This window comes from Phyllopteryx taeniolatus, chromosome 8 (assembly GCF_024500385.1).
Source record: "Phyllopteryx taeniolatus isolate TA_2022b chromosome 8, UOR_Ptae_1.2, whole genome shotgun sequence".
Lineage (NCBI taxonomy): Eukaryota > Metazoa > Chordata > Actinopteri > Syngnathiformes > Syngnathidae > Phyllopteryx > Phyllopteryx taeniolatus.
The window spans coordinates 14,594,038-14,613,971 of NC_084509.1; the positions used below are offsets into that span (position 1 = coordinate 14,594,038).

The following is a 19,934-nucleotide window of genomic DNA, read 5'->3' on the forward strand; positions in this document are numbered from 1 at the left end:
AGGTGCCAATGTTCTCAGCATTAAAAAGTATGACATTATGACATTTTTCTTGAACTGTTTCACACATTTAACCATAGGAAATACAGTTGAAAGTTGCCATATTTTACGCTCACTTTCAAGCACAATCCAAACTATATTAGCCAGAAATCATTGGCGCAGACATGTTCAAGGACTCACGTTATGACTTAAATGCATATGGGCTCCTGATTGATTTTAAAGGAGATGACGTTACTTGCATTAAAATGCGAATGGCACTTGTCGCTTTCTGAAATAAAACCTTAATAATCTTTATTTTAGACGTTTTCCATCAGTTGTTTGTTTTTGCAGACTTAAAAAAGAGTCCAACATTGAACGATGTCGTGAATGGCAGTCTGCTAGAAGGTGTGGCTCTAATTTTGTCTAAATGATGCTTGTTGACTTTTGCGTTTAAGATAACTGGATATAAATATTAATAATTGTACTGTGCATCACTGTGGTAAACAAGAAAAAAGTCAGACACTTACCCTTTAGACATAACGTACAATGTTGTAGATAGCAGACAACTATTCACCTCCACTTTTGTTTTCACCTGCTTTCACGTCTATTGAAAGAGAGCAGTTAGCATTCAGATGTGTGCAAAACATGCATTAATTGGAGACTCTAAATTGCCCGTAGGCATGACTGTGAGTGCGAATGGTTGTTTGTTTCGTTGTGCCCTGCGATTGGCTGGCAACCAGTTCAGGGTGTACCCCGCCTCCTGCCCGATGACAGCTGGGATAGGCTCCAGCACGCCCGCGACCCTAGTGAGGAGAAGCGGTTCAGAAAATGGATGGATGGATGGATAAACAGGTTTTGTCACACTGCATCAACTGAATGGCCATTATGCTGCTCCCTGGTATGCCAAATATACCCTCTTTTTTGAAGAATTGTTCACCATTTGCCAAAGTTTATGGTATGGTATATGTTATGGTATGGTAGAATTTATTGTCATTCCTCAATATATGTGGAACATACAGAGGGCCGAAATTACTTTTCCAAGAGGCCAAATTTGTTGGTGTCATGGTTTAATACAATATACCACTTTAAAATACCACAGAATATGAGGGATTTGTGCAAATATGTGTTGCTACTTCCGCAAGACCGAAAAGGAGATCTGTGGTGTTGTTAGTCAGAAACCGGCTTTGCAACATTCAGTGCAAACCAGTTTTCAAGGCTCGGTTCCTCCCATATCTCAACAGTAGTTGACTTGATGCGCCTTTCAGCCATACAGTTGATTGTGCATTGATGTTTTGCACCTTGCACCCGTCCCCGGGGTGACGCCGATCGATGGGACTATGAGGAGGAACCCTATTGATGGTCGGGATTAGAGAGCTAGTTGGGTTTGTGTGAAGTGGAGGACAGCACTCATGGATTATCTGGACGCGTCTCCTGGACAGTGCAGGAACTTCAAGAAGAACGACTTTGAGACAGACTGGACTAAATTGGCAGAAGGCAAATTTGGCCAAGTGTACCAAGTCAAGATGAAGCTGTGGCGGGAAACGTGTGCCCTGAAAGTCTTTGACACAACCGTGGGTAACAACAACCTTTACAGGTTGGTAGCTATAATGTTATGTTGCAGAGAGTTGCAAATACCGTATTTTTACGACCATAGGGTGCACCGTATTAAAAGGTGCAGTCTCAGTTAAGGGGCCTATTTCTGCATTTAACACATACTTAAGGCGCACCGTATTATTGGGCGCAGGCATGGTAAAACATACGCTATCTTAAAACATACGGTAGCATGCATGCACGTGAAAACAATGTTTTTAAAAAGGCAGCGGGAGCAAAACTGAGTTCGGTTGTATTAAAGTATTTAACAATGTACTCACGTTATTTTTTGATCAATCCTCATCCACAAATCCATCAAAGTCCTCATCTTCTGTATCCGAAATGAACAGCTGGGCAAGTTCTCCAACAAACACACCGGTTTCCCGCTCGTCATTGTCAGAGTCAGTCTCGTTGCCGTTGGGCTGTTCAGCAATGATGCCGGCTTTCGCGAAAGCTCGGACAACAGTCAGAGCAGATGCCTTAGCCCAAGCATCCACAATCCATTCACATATGGTCGCGTAACTCGCCTGGCGTTGCCTCCCAGTCTTTGTTGCACTTGGTTTTTCACCGCGACTGTGAGATGGCCACTCATGGAGTCACAGATCAACAGGGACGGTGACGCGTGGAAAAAACCATCCGGTCTCTTTACGTACACCTCACTCAGCCACTTTCTCATTTTCTCCTCGTCCATCCAGCCCGTTTGATTGGCCTTAACAATGGCTTCGGCTGGAAACCTTTTCTTTCGGCAGCGTCTTCCTCTTAAAAATCACCTTAGGCGGCCGTTTCTGTCCATTACCATGACAACCAAGCACAGTAAAACAGTAAAAGCCGACTTCTTGTGCCCCGTTGTGCGTATCGCTACCGTGGTGGTCCCCTTCTTTTCTACAGTGTGGTTCACCGGTATGTCGAAAGTAACCGAAAGTGAGTGGCACCTCATCCATGTTGGTGATGTGATTGGGCTGGATGTGTTTGTCGGCAATCTTTTTACTGCAGTAGGAGCGGAAGATGGCCATCTTTTCCTTGTAATCCGCCATAAATTGCTGCGCCACGGTAGTCCATCCACGCGGATGGATAGATGGCGCCGTTTCATAAAACGAAAGCACCAAGACGGACCTCCTTGAAAATGTTCGATTTTCATTTCTTCTGCAAGCGTTATTGCCCTCAGTCGAATGGTGACTGTCGAGACTCTTCTCCCGGCTGTTCTTTGATCATTAATCCATTGCTCGAGTTGGTCCTCCAACTCGGCCCACCTCGCCTTGTTTCTGTGGAAACTCAGCTTCTTGACTTGGCGAAGCTCGTTTTCCTGCTTCTTCCACTTGCGAACCATTGATTCGTTGATCTTGAATTCTCTCGCGGCTGCTCGATTCCCATGTTCCTCCGCATAACTAATAGCTTGCAGTTTAAACTGTGCTTCGTAAGCGTGTCTCTTCGTAGGTGTCATTTTCGGGGGTCCTTAGCCAAACTGATCCACATACCGGAACTATATACTACTGGGGGAGTGTCTTTAGCGTCCTCTGTCATGCGTACCCTTCCCCCTTTACGTCCGCATGCTGTCCTCAGTCACGTCCGCCTTCTTCTATATAACCAGCGTGCCGGCAGGAAATGCTCCCAGTCAATCAAGCGGAGCACCCATTAAAGTCACACAACAACATTTACAGATTTTGGATCTCGGTGCACACATAAGGCGCGCCGCATTATAAGGCGCCCCGTCCATTTTGGAGAAAATCTAAGACTTTTAAGCGCGCCTTATTGTCGTTGAAATGCGGTATGTGTTTTACCACAAAGTGCTCTTTGAAGACCGTTATTTTGTTTCAGGAACCTAATGGAGGTGGCGTCCAACATAGCCAAAGTGAAATTCAAGTACATAGTGTCTGTCTATGGACTGTGTGATGACGTGCCTGCCATTGTAATGGAGTTCATGAGTAATGGATCGCTGAGCAATCTCCTAAATAGTCACAGTCTGATGTGGCCCAAAAAGTTCCAGATGATTCACGAGACCTCCATGGGCATGAATTTTCTCCACAGCCTGCGACCCCCGCTCCTCCATCTTAACCTGAAGCCATCCAACATCCTACTGGATGACCATCTTCATGTCAAGGTCAGTTGCGTGCAGAGATAACATTGTGACAATTGTGGTGATACCCTCCTCATCCTTGGGTGTGGAACAGTGGCGGTTTTGTTAGTACTTTGGCATAAAGAAAAAAAGAATAAAGCTCCAAATACATATCTATTTGGAGCTTTATTCTCGTCATCCACTCCCATTCATTGGAGATGAACCTGCCAACATAATCATTGCTGGCTACAATAAATGCAAGCTTTGCGTTTTCATCCACTCTTACATCATAAATTATAAATATGGTTAGCTATTGTTGTACAACCCCAATTCCAATGAAGTTGGGACGTTGTGTTAAACATAAATAAAAACAGAATACAATGATTTGAAAATCATGTTCAACCTATATTTAATTGAATACACGACAAAGACAAGATATTTAATGTTCAAACTGATCAACTTTATCCTTTTTAGCAAATAATCATTAACTTAGAATTTTATGGCTGCAACACGTTCCAAAAAAGCTGGGACAGGGTCATGTTTACCACTGTGTTACAACACCTTTTCTTTTAACAACATTCAATAAAGGTTTGGGAACTGAGGACACTAATTGTTGAAGCTTTGTAGGTGGAATTCTTTCCCATTCTTGCTTGATGTACAGCTTCAGCTGTTCAACAGTCCGGGGTTCCGTTGTCGTATTTTACGCTTCATAATGCGCCACACATTTTCAATGGGAGACAGGTCTGGACTGCACGCAGGCCAGTCTAGTACCCGCACTCTTTTACTACGAAGCCACGCTGTTGTAACACGTGCAGAATGTGGTTTGGCATTGTCTTGCTGAAATAAGCAGGGGCGTCCATGAAAAAGACGTTGCTTGGGTGGCAGCATATGTTGCTGCAAAACCTGCGTGTACCTTTCAGCATTAATGGTGCCTTCACAGATGCGTAAGTTACCCATGCCATTGGCACTAACACAGCTCCATACCATCACAGATGCTGGCTTTTGAACTTTGCGTCTATAACAGTCCGGATGGTTCTTTTCCTCTTTGGTCTGGAGGAGACTACGTCCACAATTTCCAAAAACAATTTGAAATGTGGACTCGTCGGACCACTGAACACTTTTCCACTTAGCATCAGTTCATCTTAGATGAGCTCGGGCCCGGAGAAGCCCACGGCGTTTTTGGGTGTTGTTGATAAATGGCTTTTGCTTTGCACAGTAGAGTTTGAAGTTGCACTTACGGATGCACCCACCTGTTCCCAATTAGCCTGTTCACCTGTGGGATGTTCCAAACAGGTGTTTGATGAGCATTCCTCAACTTTCTCAGTCTTTTTTGCCACCTGTCCCAGCTTTTTTGGAAAATGCTGCAGCCATAAAATTCTAAGTTAATGATTATTTGCTAAAAACAATCAAGTTTATCAGTTTGAACATTAAATATCTTGTCTTTGTAGTTTATTCAATTAAATATAGGTCGAACATGTATTCTGTTTTTATTTATGTTTAACACAATGTCCCAACTTCATTGGAATTGGGGTTGTAAAACACAACATATGTATACTTTATAGACTGTATTTATATGGTTCAGCAGTGACTGAGACTGGAAAACCTGAAAATGCCATGTTGCAGTTCTGCTGAGTTGAATGGGTGGGTACCTTCCACCAAGTAGGCAGGTACTTGAATATTAATTGACAAAACTTTGTCACACTTGGCGATTTGAAATCCACCCGTTTTGCAAGCCTTATGTCGTTTATTGACTTTTGCATTCAATCGACAAACTGCATAAATGTCAACCTTAAACTCATTTTGACATATGTTATGCATAGAACAGTATCAAAAAATTTATTCTGATGGGAGGGGACCTTCAACAAATATGACGAAAAGTGTTTTATTTTTTGTTTTTTCAAATTGCCTCCACTATTACATCAGAATTAGTGAAACCATCAATACGAAGCAAAAACGCAATATAAGAGCAACTGTGCCACGTACATCATCTGGAACAATTCAGAATTAATATCTATCAGCAGTGTTAGAATTATAAATAAAAAAGATACATCATACTCCCCAGAGATGCTGATTATTAAATGTATTAATGTGTGCAGATCACTACGGACGTGTTTTGCTAGTCAAAGTTGGCTTGCTCAGATCAATCCATGAAGATGACAGAAATTTTTAAATCTGATTGGTTAAAGTCCCTGTAAAATGAAAATGAATATCTCTTGTAAATAACCAATTTGGACAGTAAAAAAAAAAAAAAAAAGTAAATAAAATGAGGCTTCAAAATCATGAAAATCGCTCTTCTGTCCCTTCTCTCCGTGACATGTGAGCAATCACGACCAACAACGAAGCGCACTAAAGCAGCTACACCAGCTTGAAGCCCCGGTCTATGTTGGTTTTCAAGTCAGACTTTAAACCAAACATTTTTCACCTCGCTGTTCCACCTTTTCTCTGGGTGACGTGCGCACTGACGGCCGACAACTAGGCGCTCTAAAGTGGCCACGCCATTGTCACCTCAAAGGGAAGATGTAAGAATAAATTGGTACAATTCCATGACTAAAAAGGACTGAAACATTGAACAGTTGGACGTGCACCTGGTCACTCAACAGGTGAATAAACTGTCTGGCATAGGCAGTGAAGATTTGGCACATGTTACATCACAACAGTATAAAATGTATTGGCAAGAATCACTATCCCCACAGAGAACTCCTCCACCAAAAAGACATTTCCAAACATTCTGTTTAGATTGCAGACTTTGGTTTGATCCACTGGGAAGAGGGGATAAAGAAGAAGTTGTTCATGGAGCATCTGACAGCAAGAGGGAACATAAACTACATTCCTCCTGAGATCTTCTCTCAGTACTGCGATCCTCCTGGACTTTCCTTCGATGTTTATAGGTGACTTTCAAATCACACAGCCATAGTAACTCAATATTGTACAGCATGCCTGATTCACCAAGTACTCTTTTACAGACAGAAACTAATTTCATATTTCAGTGTGATGTATCTAAATGACCTCACGTGGGATTTGAGTTATATTACACGCACAGCAGATGACACCGGTAATTTAAAGCTCCATTTTCTTTCACTCCTTTCATCTATAGTTTTGGAATTGTAATCTGGGAGATTCTGACTCAACGGAAACCTTACACAGGTAGGAAATGATTCAACTGAATCAATGTGAAAAAAATGTAAAAAAAAAAATAAATAAATAAAACAGAAGGAAAAGATTTGAACTCCCTTATGTTTATCATTTCAAACAATACAAAATAAAACAAGTAGACACTTTAATGTCACTGTTTTAAAAGAAAAAAACACACACACACCAAACTTTCAATTGCCAGCCTAACCTTTTGCAAATACAGTCTGAGCATTGCATTACAAATGCATTGCTCATTTTTATAAAAGGAGCCAGCATCTCTCATAAACACCATGTAAATTGGATTCTGTGCCAAAAAGGCAGCATTTAATCCCATTTTGAAATAGGTTCTTGAGAGTTTGAGGTCAGTGTGGACATGCATGATCAATTACCTTTGCACCATCTTCACCGTCTTGGCTGACATCTATTTTGTGGATACAGGGTGCAGCATGACCACCGTGCTCTTAAATGTGTCACATGGCAGGAGACCCTGCGTGGCGCTCATCAATGAGCAGAGGCCACGTGAGTGCGATCAGATGATCAGCATCATGAAGCAGTGCTGGGATCAGGAGCAAAATAAGAGGCCACCCTTCTCAGGTACGAAACACTGATTGGAGAAAAAAAAAGAACAAATCCTCAAAATAACTGTTACAGTAGAATGTGGCAAAAATTGGTCACATCATGAATCCATCTGTCTGTTTACATAAAGTGAGCAATCTGTCCATACACTCGGTTTCCATCACTTGGTCCATTCATATGTGAACAGAACAAAAATATAATATCCATCACTTTTGTTTTTGCTCCAATTTTCATGAGCTGATTACAAAGATATAAGACTTTTTCTATTATACAAAAAAAGGCCTATTTCTCTCAAATATTGCTCACAAATCTGTCGAAATCTGTGTTAGTGAGCACAGTAATCAATTCACCTTACAAGCGTGATTAGACAGAATGATTATTGCACAGGTGTGTCTAAGGCTGCCCATAATAAAAAGCAATTAAAAAATGTGCACTTTTACTGTATTGGGGGCGGGGTGGGTGAGGGCAGATAACCAGTCAGTATCTGGTGTTACCACCATTTTCTTCACACTGTGCAACACCTTTATTGCACAGGTGTGCCTTAGGCTGCCCAGAGTAAAAGGCCACTCAAAAATGTGCAGTTTCTACTGTAGTAGTGGTGCCTATACACTTCATGTAATGTTGATTCACATACAGTACTGTACATGCATTTGTCGTTCATCCATCTGTTCACTCACATACTGTACATATGCTGTAAAACTGTTCAATGACACACGTATTTGCATTTCTAGAACACACCCATTCATAAATACAAACAATGTAAATATCAGTTTTTCATTCACTCACAGTTACACTTAATATTAACACTGGTCTGTCCATTCACATACATGCATCATGTTACCTTCAGTCGGTCAAAATGCACACAATCAAAACACTTTCGCTCCCGTTTACGGATTGTCACTGAACGCACCTTGCACATGTAAACATGAATGGCGGCCGCACTGAATTTGTTGCCTGATATAGCGTTTCTCCAGCGACATATGGAGGCTTGTGGATATAGTGTGTTCAGACGGATTTTGTCCTGGAAGTCCCGAAACAAAACCTGGCGCCCTTGAATGAAAATGACCTTCCTAACCGTTCACAGCCACCAGAACAAGCTCCTTCTCAATAACGTTCATTAGGCAGAAATAAACTCAGTTCAGTTCACGTTCGCCCAAAATATGAACTAGTACTCGTTCAGGTACAATACTGCTAACCATTTCCATTTCCATCTGTTTATCCACATGCATGCAGTAGAAACACCACTCTGTCAATTCACGAACAAACAATTATGACAGTATACTGTACGTCAGTCTGTCCACATGCATGATTTATAAACACCAGTCTGTCCATTCACATACCTGTACGTAATGTAAGCGTCAGTCTCTTTTCACATATGCACTATATGTCAGTCTCTCCCATTTACATACAGTACAACAGAAAATCAGTATGCTCATTCACATTCACACACACAAAACATGACAAAATGTGGACCTCAGAGAAATTTTAAAGAAAAGAAACCACACATTTTCATATTTACAGTTCCCACTGATGTAACGTCCTAGTACTTTGGTTCATATAGTGTATTGTGTTTTGTAAATACTCCAGGTCAAGTGTCCTCTACTTTCAGCATTGGTAATTATTTGTGGCTGCAACTGAAAAGAAGCTAAATTCCCAAATGCCCAGCTATGATGAAAAGGAACAGTTTCTGTTATTTCTGATAAAAACTCAAGGGTATTTTAAGGACGACTATTATCTATGTAGACACACAGACAATTGCTAATACAAAAGATACAACATTAAATTGTTGTGTCAAATGTATTAATTAGAAAAATGGTTTCTGTGTGTGCCATTCTGAAAAGTTTTTACAAGTGTGTGCAAGACACCAATACAGTGTATTTGTACTAGTAGGAGTCAGTTGCCAAGATGAGACAAAAGACTCGTGAGAAGCACAAATAACATGCACTTGGCTCCATCAACAGTGCTTAATTGCTTTCCCCTAAGCAAAATTCTTTTTCGTCAGTGCATGTCATGCATGAGTAAAATGTGTGTTTTTAAAGGGAATCAGATGACACATTTTAGCTCAGACAAGCTCTTACACCTTAAGAAGTCATCTTCATTCATAAACGGCAGTTAATAACATTGACTCTATGTAAGCATTAACCTGCAAGTCATGCGTGAAGGTATGTTCTATGATAGGGCTACACTGCTGAAAAGATCCCTATGGGGTTTTAGAGCCACATGCAAATGAATAATTTGGTTTAATTATGCAAATTCATGCTCGTTCTTGACTGCTGTTGTGTTGTTGCAGAAACTGTGAGGAAAACAGAGGCCCTAAGTGAAGTCTTGAAGATCCCAGGACCAATCGATTGTCACAACAGCAGCGCAAACCAATACAGTTTGGAATCTCGAAGTCCATTTTTTCCCACCTATGAAGTAAATTTAGTTTGATACATATAAATACAGTACATAGCAGGCAATACTGTCTAGTACAGTGTTTCCCAACCTTTATTGAGCCAAGCCACCAGCCTCACTGAGATTAAAAATCTCCATAACAAGAGTATTGATGATGATTCCATTTCAATGTACTTCCAAATTGACTTACTCAATGTGAAATCTGAGTGTGTTTCATTGAACACAAAGCTGATATACTCGCAGGAAGCCATGCCTTATTCTATTGTATGAATGGCAACAGGTGGTTCCACAGGTTTATTGTACCGGTAGCTTCTGCATTCTATTGAAAGAGGATTTCATCGTTCTGCTTGTCACTATATGTCACTGGCATAGAAAGTTGAACAAAGATATCGTTGGAATTGATTCCTAACAATTTTCAAATGAATTAAATACCCTGTAAACTGAATTCTGAATTGTTTCTAAATATACATGTTAGATAATTGTGATGGTGTAGTGGTACACTCGCCTGACTTTGGCGCGGGCAGCGTGGGTTCAGTTCCCACTCAGTGACGGTGTGGATGTGAGTGTGAATGGGTGTCCGTGTCTATATGTGCCCTGTAACTGACTGGCGACCAGTTCGAGGTGTAGAAAGCCAGCGTGGAAATGGGCTTCGGGCTGGCATGGGCATTTAGAGTGCCTCGTTGTTGCGTGGCATGGAAAAGCCCTGCGATAACCCGGTGGAATTTATTCCAACCACCGGATGATTTAAGCGGATATATTTTCGTGGCTCAAACATGTAGTTATGTGTAGGCATTCGAGAAATGCATGATGAAATACCATCCATATTTCCAGGACTAGTAGTAATATTTGATTGACAGATGAGCGCTGCATGGTTTCTGTGCAGACATGCTCACAGCGTTTGAGAGCGGTTTGATTTTTCACAATTTTGAAATCTCATTTTATATACTTGGTGATTTAAAAAAAAAATCAAATTTAATTCAAATTTGGCAGAGTTGTTAACAACACTCTTCTATGCGGTGTGTCAAATTTAGAAGAGAGGTTTCACTTTACAGGGACTTTAATGGATATTAGGTAATTTCCCGCAGCATTCCTGACAATTTTTCACAGGAGTACTTTATAGTAGCTAAACTAAAAAAATTGTCATCTTGTTTCAGATACCCTTTGGAATCAGTATAGTTATTGATTTTAACATGAAAATCTTTAAAAAAACAAACAAACAAACAAAACACCCATTTTAAATGGCCAGGAATTATGTACCTTCAGTACCTTGGCCTACCTGTGTGCTCTTAAAGCTCCTTGCATTCAGCAGTCTAGTGCACAAGATTTTTGCACTTTAGCGCAACCATAGTTCTTTGGGAATGCGGAGGTGAGACGAAATGCACAAAAGTGTTCTTCCACAGATATACTGTAGGACAGCATATTATTTTTATTTTGTTTGCTATTTTTTGTTTTAGAGCCATAACAAGCCAACTGTAGCCTTTATTGCTTCGGGGGGACTAAAAGTAACACATCAAGGTCTACCAGCTACTGCATAAATGTGTGTTTTATTTTCGTGTGGTCTTAACTTTAATGAGTAGCTAGCTGCTGAACTTTACCACAGACAAAATTATGTTTGTGATCATATCTTTTCTTGTCATTTCCCTCTTAGATTTCTTCTCCTCAGTTGCATGACCTTCCTGCAGGTAAACACAGAACAAAGCGTGATGGATCCTCAGCCAGCTGGGCTGCTATTTAAAAAGTGTGTCACATCGTACTGTAGAGTCAACAATCAGTGCATGGAAGAAAATAAAATGAGCTCTTATCCCAAGTATTGCTGCAATGATCCACAAACCTCGACTCAGTAATAAAATGCTTCTGTACACACGGTGAAACATTCCACTCTACAACACTGAGTTTAGCTTTTACCAGCTTTTACATTGTGCACAACATACCAGAACAACTTGACTGGAAGTGCATCACATTCCTGTAACCACTACGTCCTTTGCTCTCATTTGACAGACGAACAATGCAGCAAGGACAGCGTGCTCTCTCTCCTCCTGAAGAAGGACTTCGGTAGTTTCCGATCGTCGGTGAAACGGGAGCACATCAGCACACAGTTTAACGGTAAAAAGAGTCTCCTGCACTACACGGTGGCCAGCGGGGATGCAAAGAGCGTGCAACACGTCCTGACTCTGGGCGCTGAAGTCAACTGTGTGATGGCTAAAGGGTACACGCCATTGATTGTGGCTGTCCTCAACAGGTCTGTACTGAGACGCATTTGTACACACTATAAAATGTGTTTAAAAAAAATTTTACTTTTTAAAAAGCGGCAGACACTTATTAAGGGAAACATTCAAGTCAGTGCGTAAAAAACCTTGGGAAGGAGGCTACGGAGCATCCGGTGCAGGACCACCAGGCTGAGGAACAGCTTTCTGGAAGTTGTTAGACTATTAAACTTGAACAGTGCTCTATAGCCCCGATATCTCAATATGTGTTGGTATGGCAAATAAATTCCTTGAATCCTTGAAACAGAATCTTGAAAACAACATATCCTTCAACCTTTGAAGGTATACTTTCTGGTTCTGCATTGCATGCTGCTTTCTCACAATTCCAGATGTCTCACTGTTATTCAATGTAATGTAGGAATACCAACTTGAAAGGATGTAGTCTTAAAAAAATTTAATCTGTGGCAAAAATCTCATCTCAATATGTGTCTAATGGTTAGACGGGTGGCATTTGATTAATTCCCAGCAACTACACATTATGCAGTACTTGTGGTTGAAGGGGATTTTTTGTTGTTGCTAAATAGAGATTAACGATCTGTCTCTTAACAGACGGCATGATGAGTGCAGTCAGGTAGACAGGATTGACATATACTGAAGAGACTGACAATCCTTAACACTCACATTCTTACCTAAGGCAATTTCAAGTTGCAGGGGAAAAAAAAAAGTGGAATTGTGGTTGTTTTATTTCGAAGGAACAAAGCACACTGAATGTATCCCCGGTGAATTCACTGCGATTAATACTAAGGCTAAAATAACAGCAGTGAAATTAAAGGTGTATTCATACCTGCCACATTTGGTCTGCTTTAAACAAACCTGAGTTCGTTTCCCCCTTGGTCTGGACCTTTTGTGCAGGTCTGAATCAGGGTTACAAAAATGTGGGATTTTCAATTATAGTTAGTTTTTTTTTAGTTTTGACTTTTTTTTTTCAAATTCAGTTAGTTTTAATTAGTTTTTAGAGCAGGTTTAGTTTTTATTCGTTATTTTTTTTTAAATGCTTTGTTTTAGTTTAGTTTTTCTTAGTTTCAGTATTAGTTTTAGTTTTTTACACAGGGTGAGAGATAAAAAATAAAAGAAAACTTCACAAAAAATACCATTTTAATAATGTATTAACTTACTAATAGATGAACAACAACCCACAAATCAAATACATACATAACATTCCACAAAATTTTAAGCACTGCCTTTTTATTGGCTGCTACCCAATGACGTCATTTCTAGGCGACACAGAGTAAAAGAACTACACTTCTCAAACGACTGCTGGACCTTCCTTGTTCAGTACGGCCATACTGAAATTAATAAACTCAATCAACCCCAAAGGCTCACGTATGAAATATCAAACTAAGACGACAAAACTAAAGACATTTTTGTTATAATTATAGTTAGTTTTAGTTAGTTTCGTAAACATAATATGTTGTTTCATTTAGGTATCGTTTTTTAAAAAAACATTTTTATTTTATTTTATTTCATTAATTAAATGTTTTTTTTTTTTCAATTTCAGTTTTAGTTATTTCGTTAGTTTTTGTTTACCATAATAACCTTGGGGCACTGTGGGCGACTGGTTAGCACATCTGTCTCACAGTTCTGAGGACCGGGGTTCAAATCCCAGCCTCGCCTGTGTGGAGTTTGCATGTTCTCCCCGTGCCTGCGTGGGTTTTCTCCGGGTACTCCGGTTTCCTCCCACATCCCAAAAACATGTATAGTAGATTAATTGAAGACTCTAAATTGCCCGTAGGTGTGAATGTGAGTGCGGATGGTTGTTTGTTTAGACGTATGTGCCCTGCGATTGGCTGGCGACCAGTTCAGGGTGTACCCCACCTCTCGCCCAAAGATAGCTGGGATAGGCTCCAGCACGCCTGTGACCCTAGTGAGGAGAAGCGGTGAAGAAAATGGATGGATGGATGGATGGACAATAACCTTGGTGTGAATACACACAAGCGAATCCTGATGTGCACCAAACAACTGCTTTGAGACCTCCTTTTTGAGGTGGCATTCGTTTGGTGTGTGAATACGAACCGGCCTCAATCCAACCCAATAAGTCAATATCCCATAGTGTGTAATGATAGTGAATGTTGTACGGCATAACTGAAGATGGTGGACATCTTCTTCTTAGCAACGCTATCCATGCATGTTGTGGCTCAGGGCGATATACTGTGTGCTCCTTTTGTTTGCATCATGCATTTGCCGACGGCATTCCAAAATGAGTCACAGAATTTTCATTGAATGAACTCCTCTTTGTTATGTTAGTGAGGCTGCCTGTATTATGTTAACTGGAGGCTCTACACAGCAATGACAGATGCTGCATGTCAGGTTACTTACAGTGGGTATGGAAAGTATTCAGAGCCCCTTACATTTTACACTGTTAAATTGCAGCCATTTGCTAAAATCATTTTGACTTCATTTATTTCCACCTCATTAATGTACACACAGCACCCCATATTGACAGAAAAAAACGGAATTATTGAAATTTTTGCACATTTATTAAAAAAGAAAAACTGAAATATCATACAGCCATCGGTATTCAGACCATTTGCTCAGTATTTAGTAGAAGCACCCTTTTAAGCTAATACAGCCATGAGTCTTTTTGGGAATCATGCAACAAGTTTTTCACACCTGAATTTGGGGATCCTCTGCCATTCCTCCTTGCAGATCCTCTCCAGTTCTGTCAGTTTGGATGGTGAACATTGGTGGACAGGCTTTTCAGGTCTCTCCAGAGATGCTCAATTGGGTTTAAGTCAGGGGTCTGGCTGAGCCATTCAAGAACAGTCACAGATGCTGCCACCACCATGCTTCACTGTTTGGACTGTATTGGACAGGTGATGAGCAGTGCCTGGCTTTCTCCACACATACCGCTTAGAATTAAGGCCAAAAAGTTCTATTTTGGTCTCATCAGACCAGAGAATCTTATTTCTCACCATCTTGGAGTCTTTCAGGTGTTTTTCTTTTTTTAGCAAACTCCATGCGGGCGTTCATGTGTCTTGCACTGAGGAGAGGCTTCCGTCGGGCCACTCTGCCATTAAGCCCCAACTGGTGAAGGGCGACTGCAGAACTTTCTCCCATCTCCTGACTGCATCTCTGGAGCGTAGCCACAGTGATCTTTGGGTTCTTCTTTACCTCTCTCACCAAGGCTCTTCTCCCCCAATTGCTCAGTTTGGCCGGACAGCCAACTCTAGGAAGAGTTCTGGTCATCCCAAATGTCTTCCATTTAAGGATTATGGAGGCCACTGTGCTCTTAGGAACCTGAAGTGCAGCAGAAATCTTTTTGTAACCTTGCCCAGATCTGTGCCTTGCCGCAAATCTGTCTCTGAGCTCCTCAGGCGGTTCCTTTGACCTCATGATTCTCCTTTGTGCTGACAATGCACTGTGAGCTGTAAGGTCTCATATAGACAGGTGTGTGGCTTTCCTAATCAAGTCCAATCAGTATAATCAAACACAGCCGGAGTCCAATGAAGATGTAGAACCATCTCAACAATTCTGTTTTTTTCTGTCAGTATGGGGTGCTGTGAGTACATTAATGAGGAAAAATTATTTTAGCAAATCAGAATCATCTTTATTTGCCAAGTATGTCCAAAAAACACACAAGGAATTTGTCTCCGGTTTAAGAGGGTCTGAATACTTTCCGTACCCACTGTATTTTCCAGCTTTAATAGGAGTGCAAATTTGCAGAACAAAAATGTAGTGCGCATTTTCGAGTCAATCAAGCAGACCAAAGGACTTACCCATAGCTGACCACATTTCTTCCCCGGGAACAATAGCACACAACGCTGAATGAACAGGATGTTTGGCTTGTGTGACGTCACAGCGCCGGAAAGAGACGAAGACCGGAAGGCGCATTCTGCATCATATCGATTTAACTGCTGTATAACTGCTACATAATCACTTTGAAATGCCAGCGGTGGTTTGTAAAGGGACTCTAGAGTTATCAAGAAAAATGTTAAAATCTTTGTCCTCGGACCTTTAAGTGATTACTTGATTGAAGAGGTCTGGAGGCAATCAGGCTTGGATGGGGTCTGTGAAAATGAGCTCAGCTGTCCAGAAATAGTGATTAGCCACAGTTAATTCATAATTTAACAAGGGGGGCATTACTTTTTCACACAGGGTGAGGTAGCTTTGAATAGTTATTTTTTCTTTAATAAAGAAAATCATAATTTAAAAACTGCATTTTATTTTTACTTGAATTATCTTTGGCTGATATTTACATTTGTTTAATGATCTTGAAGTAGGGAAACTGGAAAAAATAATTTGAGGGGACTTTTTTCATGGCACTCTATCCATCCATTTTCAACACCGCTTATCCTGGTTAGGGTCGCAGGGCACTGGAGCCTATCCCAGCTGACTTCGGGCGAAAGGCAGACTACACCCTGAACTGGTCGCCAGTCAGTCACAGGGCACATATAGACACGGACAAGCATTCACACTCACATTCATACCGCCACTGAGTGGGAACTGAACCCACGCTGCCTGCACCAAAGTCAGGCGAGTGTACCACTACACCATCAGTGACTCCATGGCACTCTACATACTCAATATATACAAATGCCACACAGAAAGACCCGAGCCAACATTCAAAGTTGAACCTTTTATCTGTGAGCCAGCCAGACTAACCACTCAGTAACTGTGCTGCCAATTGAAAAAAAAAAACTGCCACTTTTTAAAAAATGCTGGTCGTTTCATTTGTTGATCCAGATCTTTCACAATAATTATACTCATTATTTTACTGGCTATAGCAAGGTTGTTTTTATGGGATTTTTTCTTTTACATTGTTTTCACTGCATTGTGAAAATGAATAACCTTAACAACAAGGCATAAATTTTGCTTAAGCTCACGGGAGATTAATTTCTGCAGGCTTCACAATATCATGGGTTTGCTGCTGGAGCATGGCGCCAATCCCACGCAGGGAGACGAGGACCACTGGACGGCCATTCATTTTGCGGCGCAGAACGGTGATGACAGGGCCGTACGACTCCTGTTGGACAACGGAGCCCTCGCGGATCCCCGTGAAAAGTTGGGCTGGATGCCCCTGCACCTGGCCTGCCAGAACGGCCACGAAACGGTCGTCCGCCTGCTGCTAACGCGGCTGTCCATCAAGGTGATAGGGGAGGGGGAGGAGGTGCAGAAGAGGACGCCGCTTCACCTGGCTGCTGTTTACGGACACACCGATATTACCAAATTGCTCCTCTCTCAGGGAGCCGATCTCAACGCTACTGACGGCTCCCTGTCCACTCCTCTTCACTTGTCAGCCGAGGCAGGGCATAACAGAATTGTACGACAGTTGGTGAAGAGCGGGGCTGTGGTCGATGGTGCAGACAAAAGAGGACACACTCCGCTTCACCTCGCGGCTCTTAATGGTCACAAAGGCATATGCAGGCAGCTGCTGTCGAATGGGGCCAACCCGGACGCTAGGACCCATCAGGGCTGGACTGCCATGCACTTGGCTGCCATAAAGCGACACGAAACCACCATGGAGGAACTAAAAAGTCTGGGTGCTAGCGTCAATGCTCCTGGAGAGAGCAATTGGACTCCGCTGCATCTTGCCTGCCACCAGAGCGAGGCCGAAATGGTGGCCAAGCTCCTGGCCGCCCAAGCCAACCCGAACGTGATCGAGGACAGCGAACAGTGGACGCCGTTACACGTTGCCTGTGCCAGCCTCAGCTTCCCAAGTGTCCTGCACTTGATTTCTCATCACGCAGATGTGAACGCTGTGAGCGCAGAAAAAGCGACACCTTTACACATTGCTGCCCAGCATGGCAACATACCCATTGTTAAGGCGCTACTGCTCAATGGTGCAGACAGAACTCTGCAAAACTCTTCTGGATCGACACCTGTTGACGTGGCAAAGAGACAGGGAAAATGTGAAATAGTCAAATTACTCGAGAAATGATATCCATTTTTATTTCATTTGTTTATTTTTTATCCTGTTCTGTTCATTTTCCTAGTCATGCAGTATTGATGGCTCTGTATGCCTTTTCATCCTCAAACAGTTTCACTGTGCAAGTGAAGCGTTGGATGTACTCCCTCTGTTTTTATTTGTAATAAAATGCATATTTATTGGAAATACAGTGGGACAGAATGAAGCTTAAGAGGGGGCAGACAGACAGCAAAAAGAACATAAAACAGGAACAGCATAACAATAGTATATGACATGAAAAACATTACATAGAAGTTGGAGTTTATCTATGTATAGTGATTACATTAATTAGATTATACCATTCAATTAGATTTTTTCTTAATTGAGTCAAATATATATACATATAGAAACACACACACACCACTGTTGCACTGCTGAAATTGACCAGCATTTGGAAGTGTTAATGTCAAGCCCTGCTGACGGACATGGAAACGTCAATAAATACAAAAATGTCTTACCCTATGTCTTTTTTTGCGTGAGTTCTCTAGATGGCAAGAAGTATTTTCCTAAGCAAGTCTTTTTGAGGCGGGACGGTAAACGACTGATCAGCCCATCTGCCTCACAGTTCTGAGGACCGGGGTTCAAATCCCGGCCTCCCCTGTGTGGAGTTTGGATGTTCTCCCTGTGCCTGTGTCGGTTTTCTCCGGGTACTCTGTTTTCATCCCAAAATCATATGCGGTAGGTTGATTGAAGACTCTAAATTGCTCGTAGGTGTGAATCTGAGTGCGAATGGTTGTTTATATGTGCCCTGTGATTGGCTGGCAATCAGTTCACAGTTAGCTGGGATAGGCTCCAGCACGCCCACGACCCTAGTGAGGATAAGCGGGACAGAAAGTATTTCTGAGATGTCATTGCCATTTAACAATGGTTCAGACACCTTCGTAAGCACTGCTATAACACGGTTGCATACTCGGAAGTGTTTCTTTTTCTTCGGTTTTGTTAAATCATGTGTGATCACATGAGATTTTTTTTTTCATCGGTGGACTTCAGTGTGGCGGCACGGTGGCCGACTGGTTAGAGCGTCAGCCTCACAGTTCTGCTTTCCTACACTTTGATTTAGAGGTATTTGCCATCATTGTGCTCCTCCACGGCGTTCTAGGTCGCCTCAAGATTGTCTTAGTTTTAATAGGAGTGACAGCATTCATGACATTTGAGATTTTCCAGGTGAAATTATCCAAAAGTGCATCCACTGTCTCAGCATTCACAGTTTGTGGTACAGCTATGGTCTCTATGAACTTTGTGGTGGTAGTCTCATTTATGTACCTTTTCTTAATAGACATAGATGTTGTCTGAACTTTTGGGAGAATCTAAAAGCCAGAATGCCAATATTATATAATGTATATATTTACAGAAGATACAGCATATTCAGTATGCAAATACAAGATATCAGAATGCCTTCAGAAATTGTCTAGTTAGTTTCACTTTGTCACGATACAAAGGTATCTGTTGTAACTGGACCCAGAAGCAAGCGGAGGCTGAGAAGTTTGTGGAGAATGATTTATTGAAAAGGAATTTGGGATTGGAACCTTGAGGTGTAATGGCGGGTCGTCAAGCCGGGGAACGTGGCGCAAGCAGGTGGATGGCTTGACGGCGTGGTGGAGGAGGTCAGCAAGGCGGGGGAACACGGAAGGAGAACTGAGGACGATGAAGAACATGGAGATCAGAACAACGCGAATAAGGCATAGCTTACGTGCGAGTACAAGGCCGGTGTACCACGGTTGAACGTTAATATTCTGGCAGAGGAATCCTGGATCTGGCAGGCTTAAATGCATGTGATGATGAAGGCTGATTGGAAACAGGTACGCGGCCAAGGTGGTGGTGATTACTGGGAAAGGAGAGGGCGAGAGGGAGAGAGGGGCGCAAAGCACCACCCAAGCTCCAAAACAGGAACTACAAGGCATAGCTCATGACACACTCTTACTGGTCCGGAGAAAAAATATTCAGGGAGAGCTTTTAACTTTCCTGCGAAGATATCACCTCTCTTTTATTTACCAGGTTTTCTATTGTATATATATATATATATATATATATATATATATATATA

General features: G+C 41.7%; 1 protein-coding gene across 2 annotated transcripts; it reads left to right on the top strand.

Annotated features, from left to right (window-relative positions):
• The first annotated feature begins 1,204 nt into the window (after positions 1 to 1,204).
• ankk1 (ankyrin repeat and kinase domain containing 1) lies at positions 1,205 to 18,037 on the top strand. Of its 2 annotated transcripts, none has more exons than XM_061782720.1 (9): positions 1,205 to 1,570; positions 3,382 to 3,664; positions 6,356 to 6,507; positions 6,714 to 6,763; positions 7,190 to 7,345; positions 9,618 to 9,742; positions 11,370 to 11,403; positions 11,720 to 11,960; positions 16,828 to 18,037. In XM_061782720.1, exons 1-9 carry the CDS (start codon positions 1,386 to 1,388, stop codon positions 17,861 to 17,863), a joined length of 2,262 nt encoding a protein of 753 aa, XP_061638704.1. In that variant the 5' UTR covers positions 1,205 to 1,385; the 3' UTR covers positions 17,864 to 18,037. The 2 variants fall into 2 exon arrangements, with proteins under 2 accessions (XP_061638704.1, XP_061638706.1); XM_061782722.1 differs by having other exon boundaries at positions 1,206 to 1,570; positions 3,592 to 3,664.
• Positions 18,038 to 19,934: the final 1,897 nt, after the last annotated feature.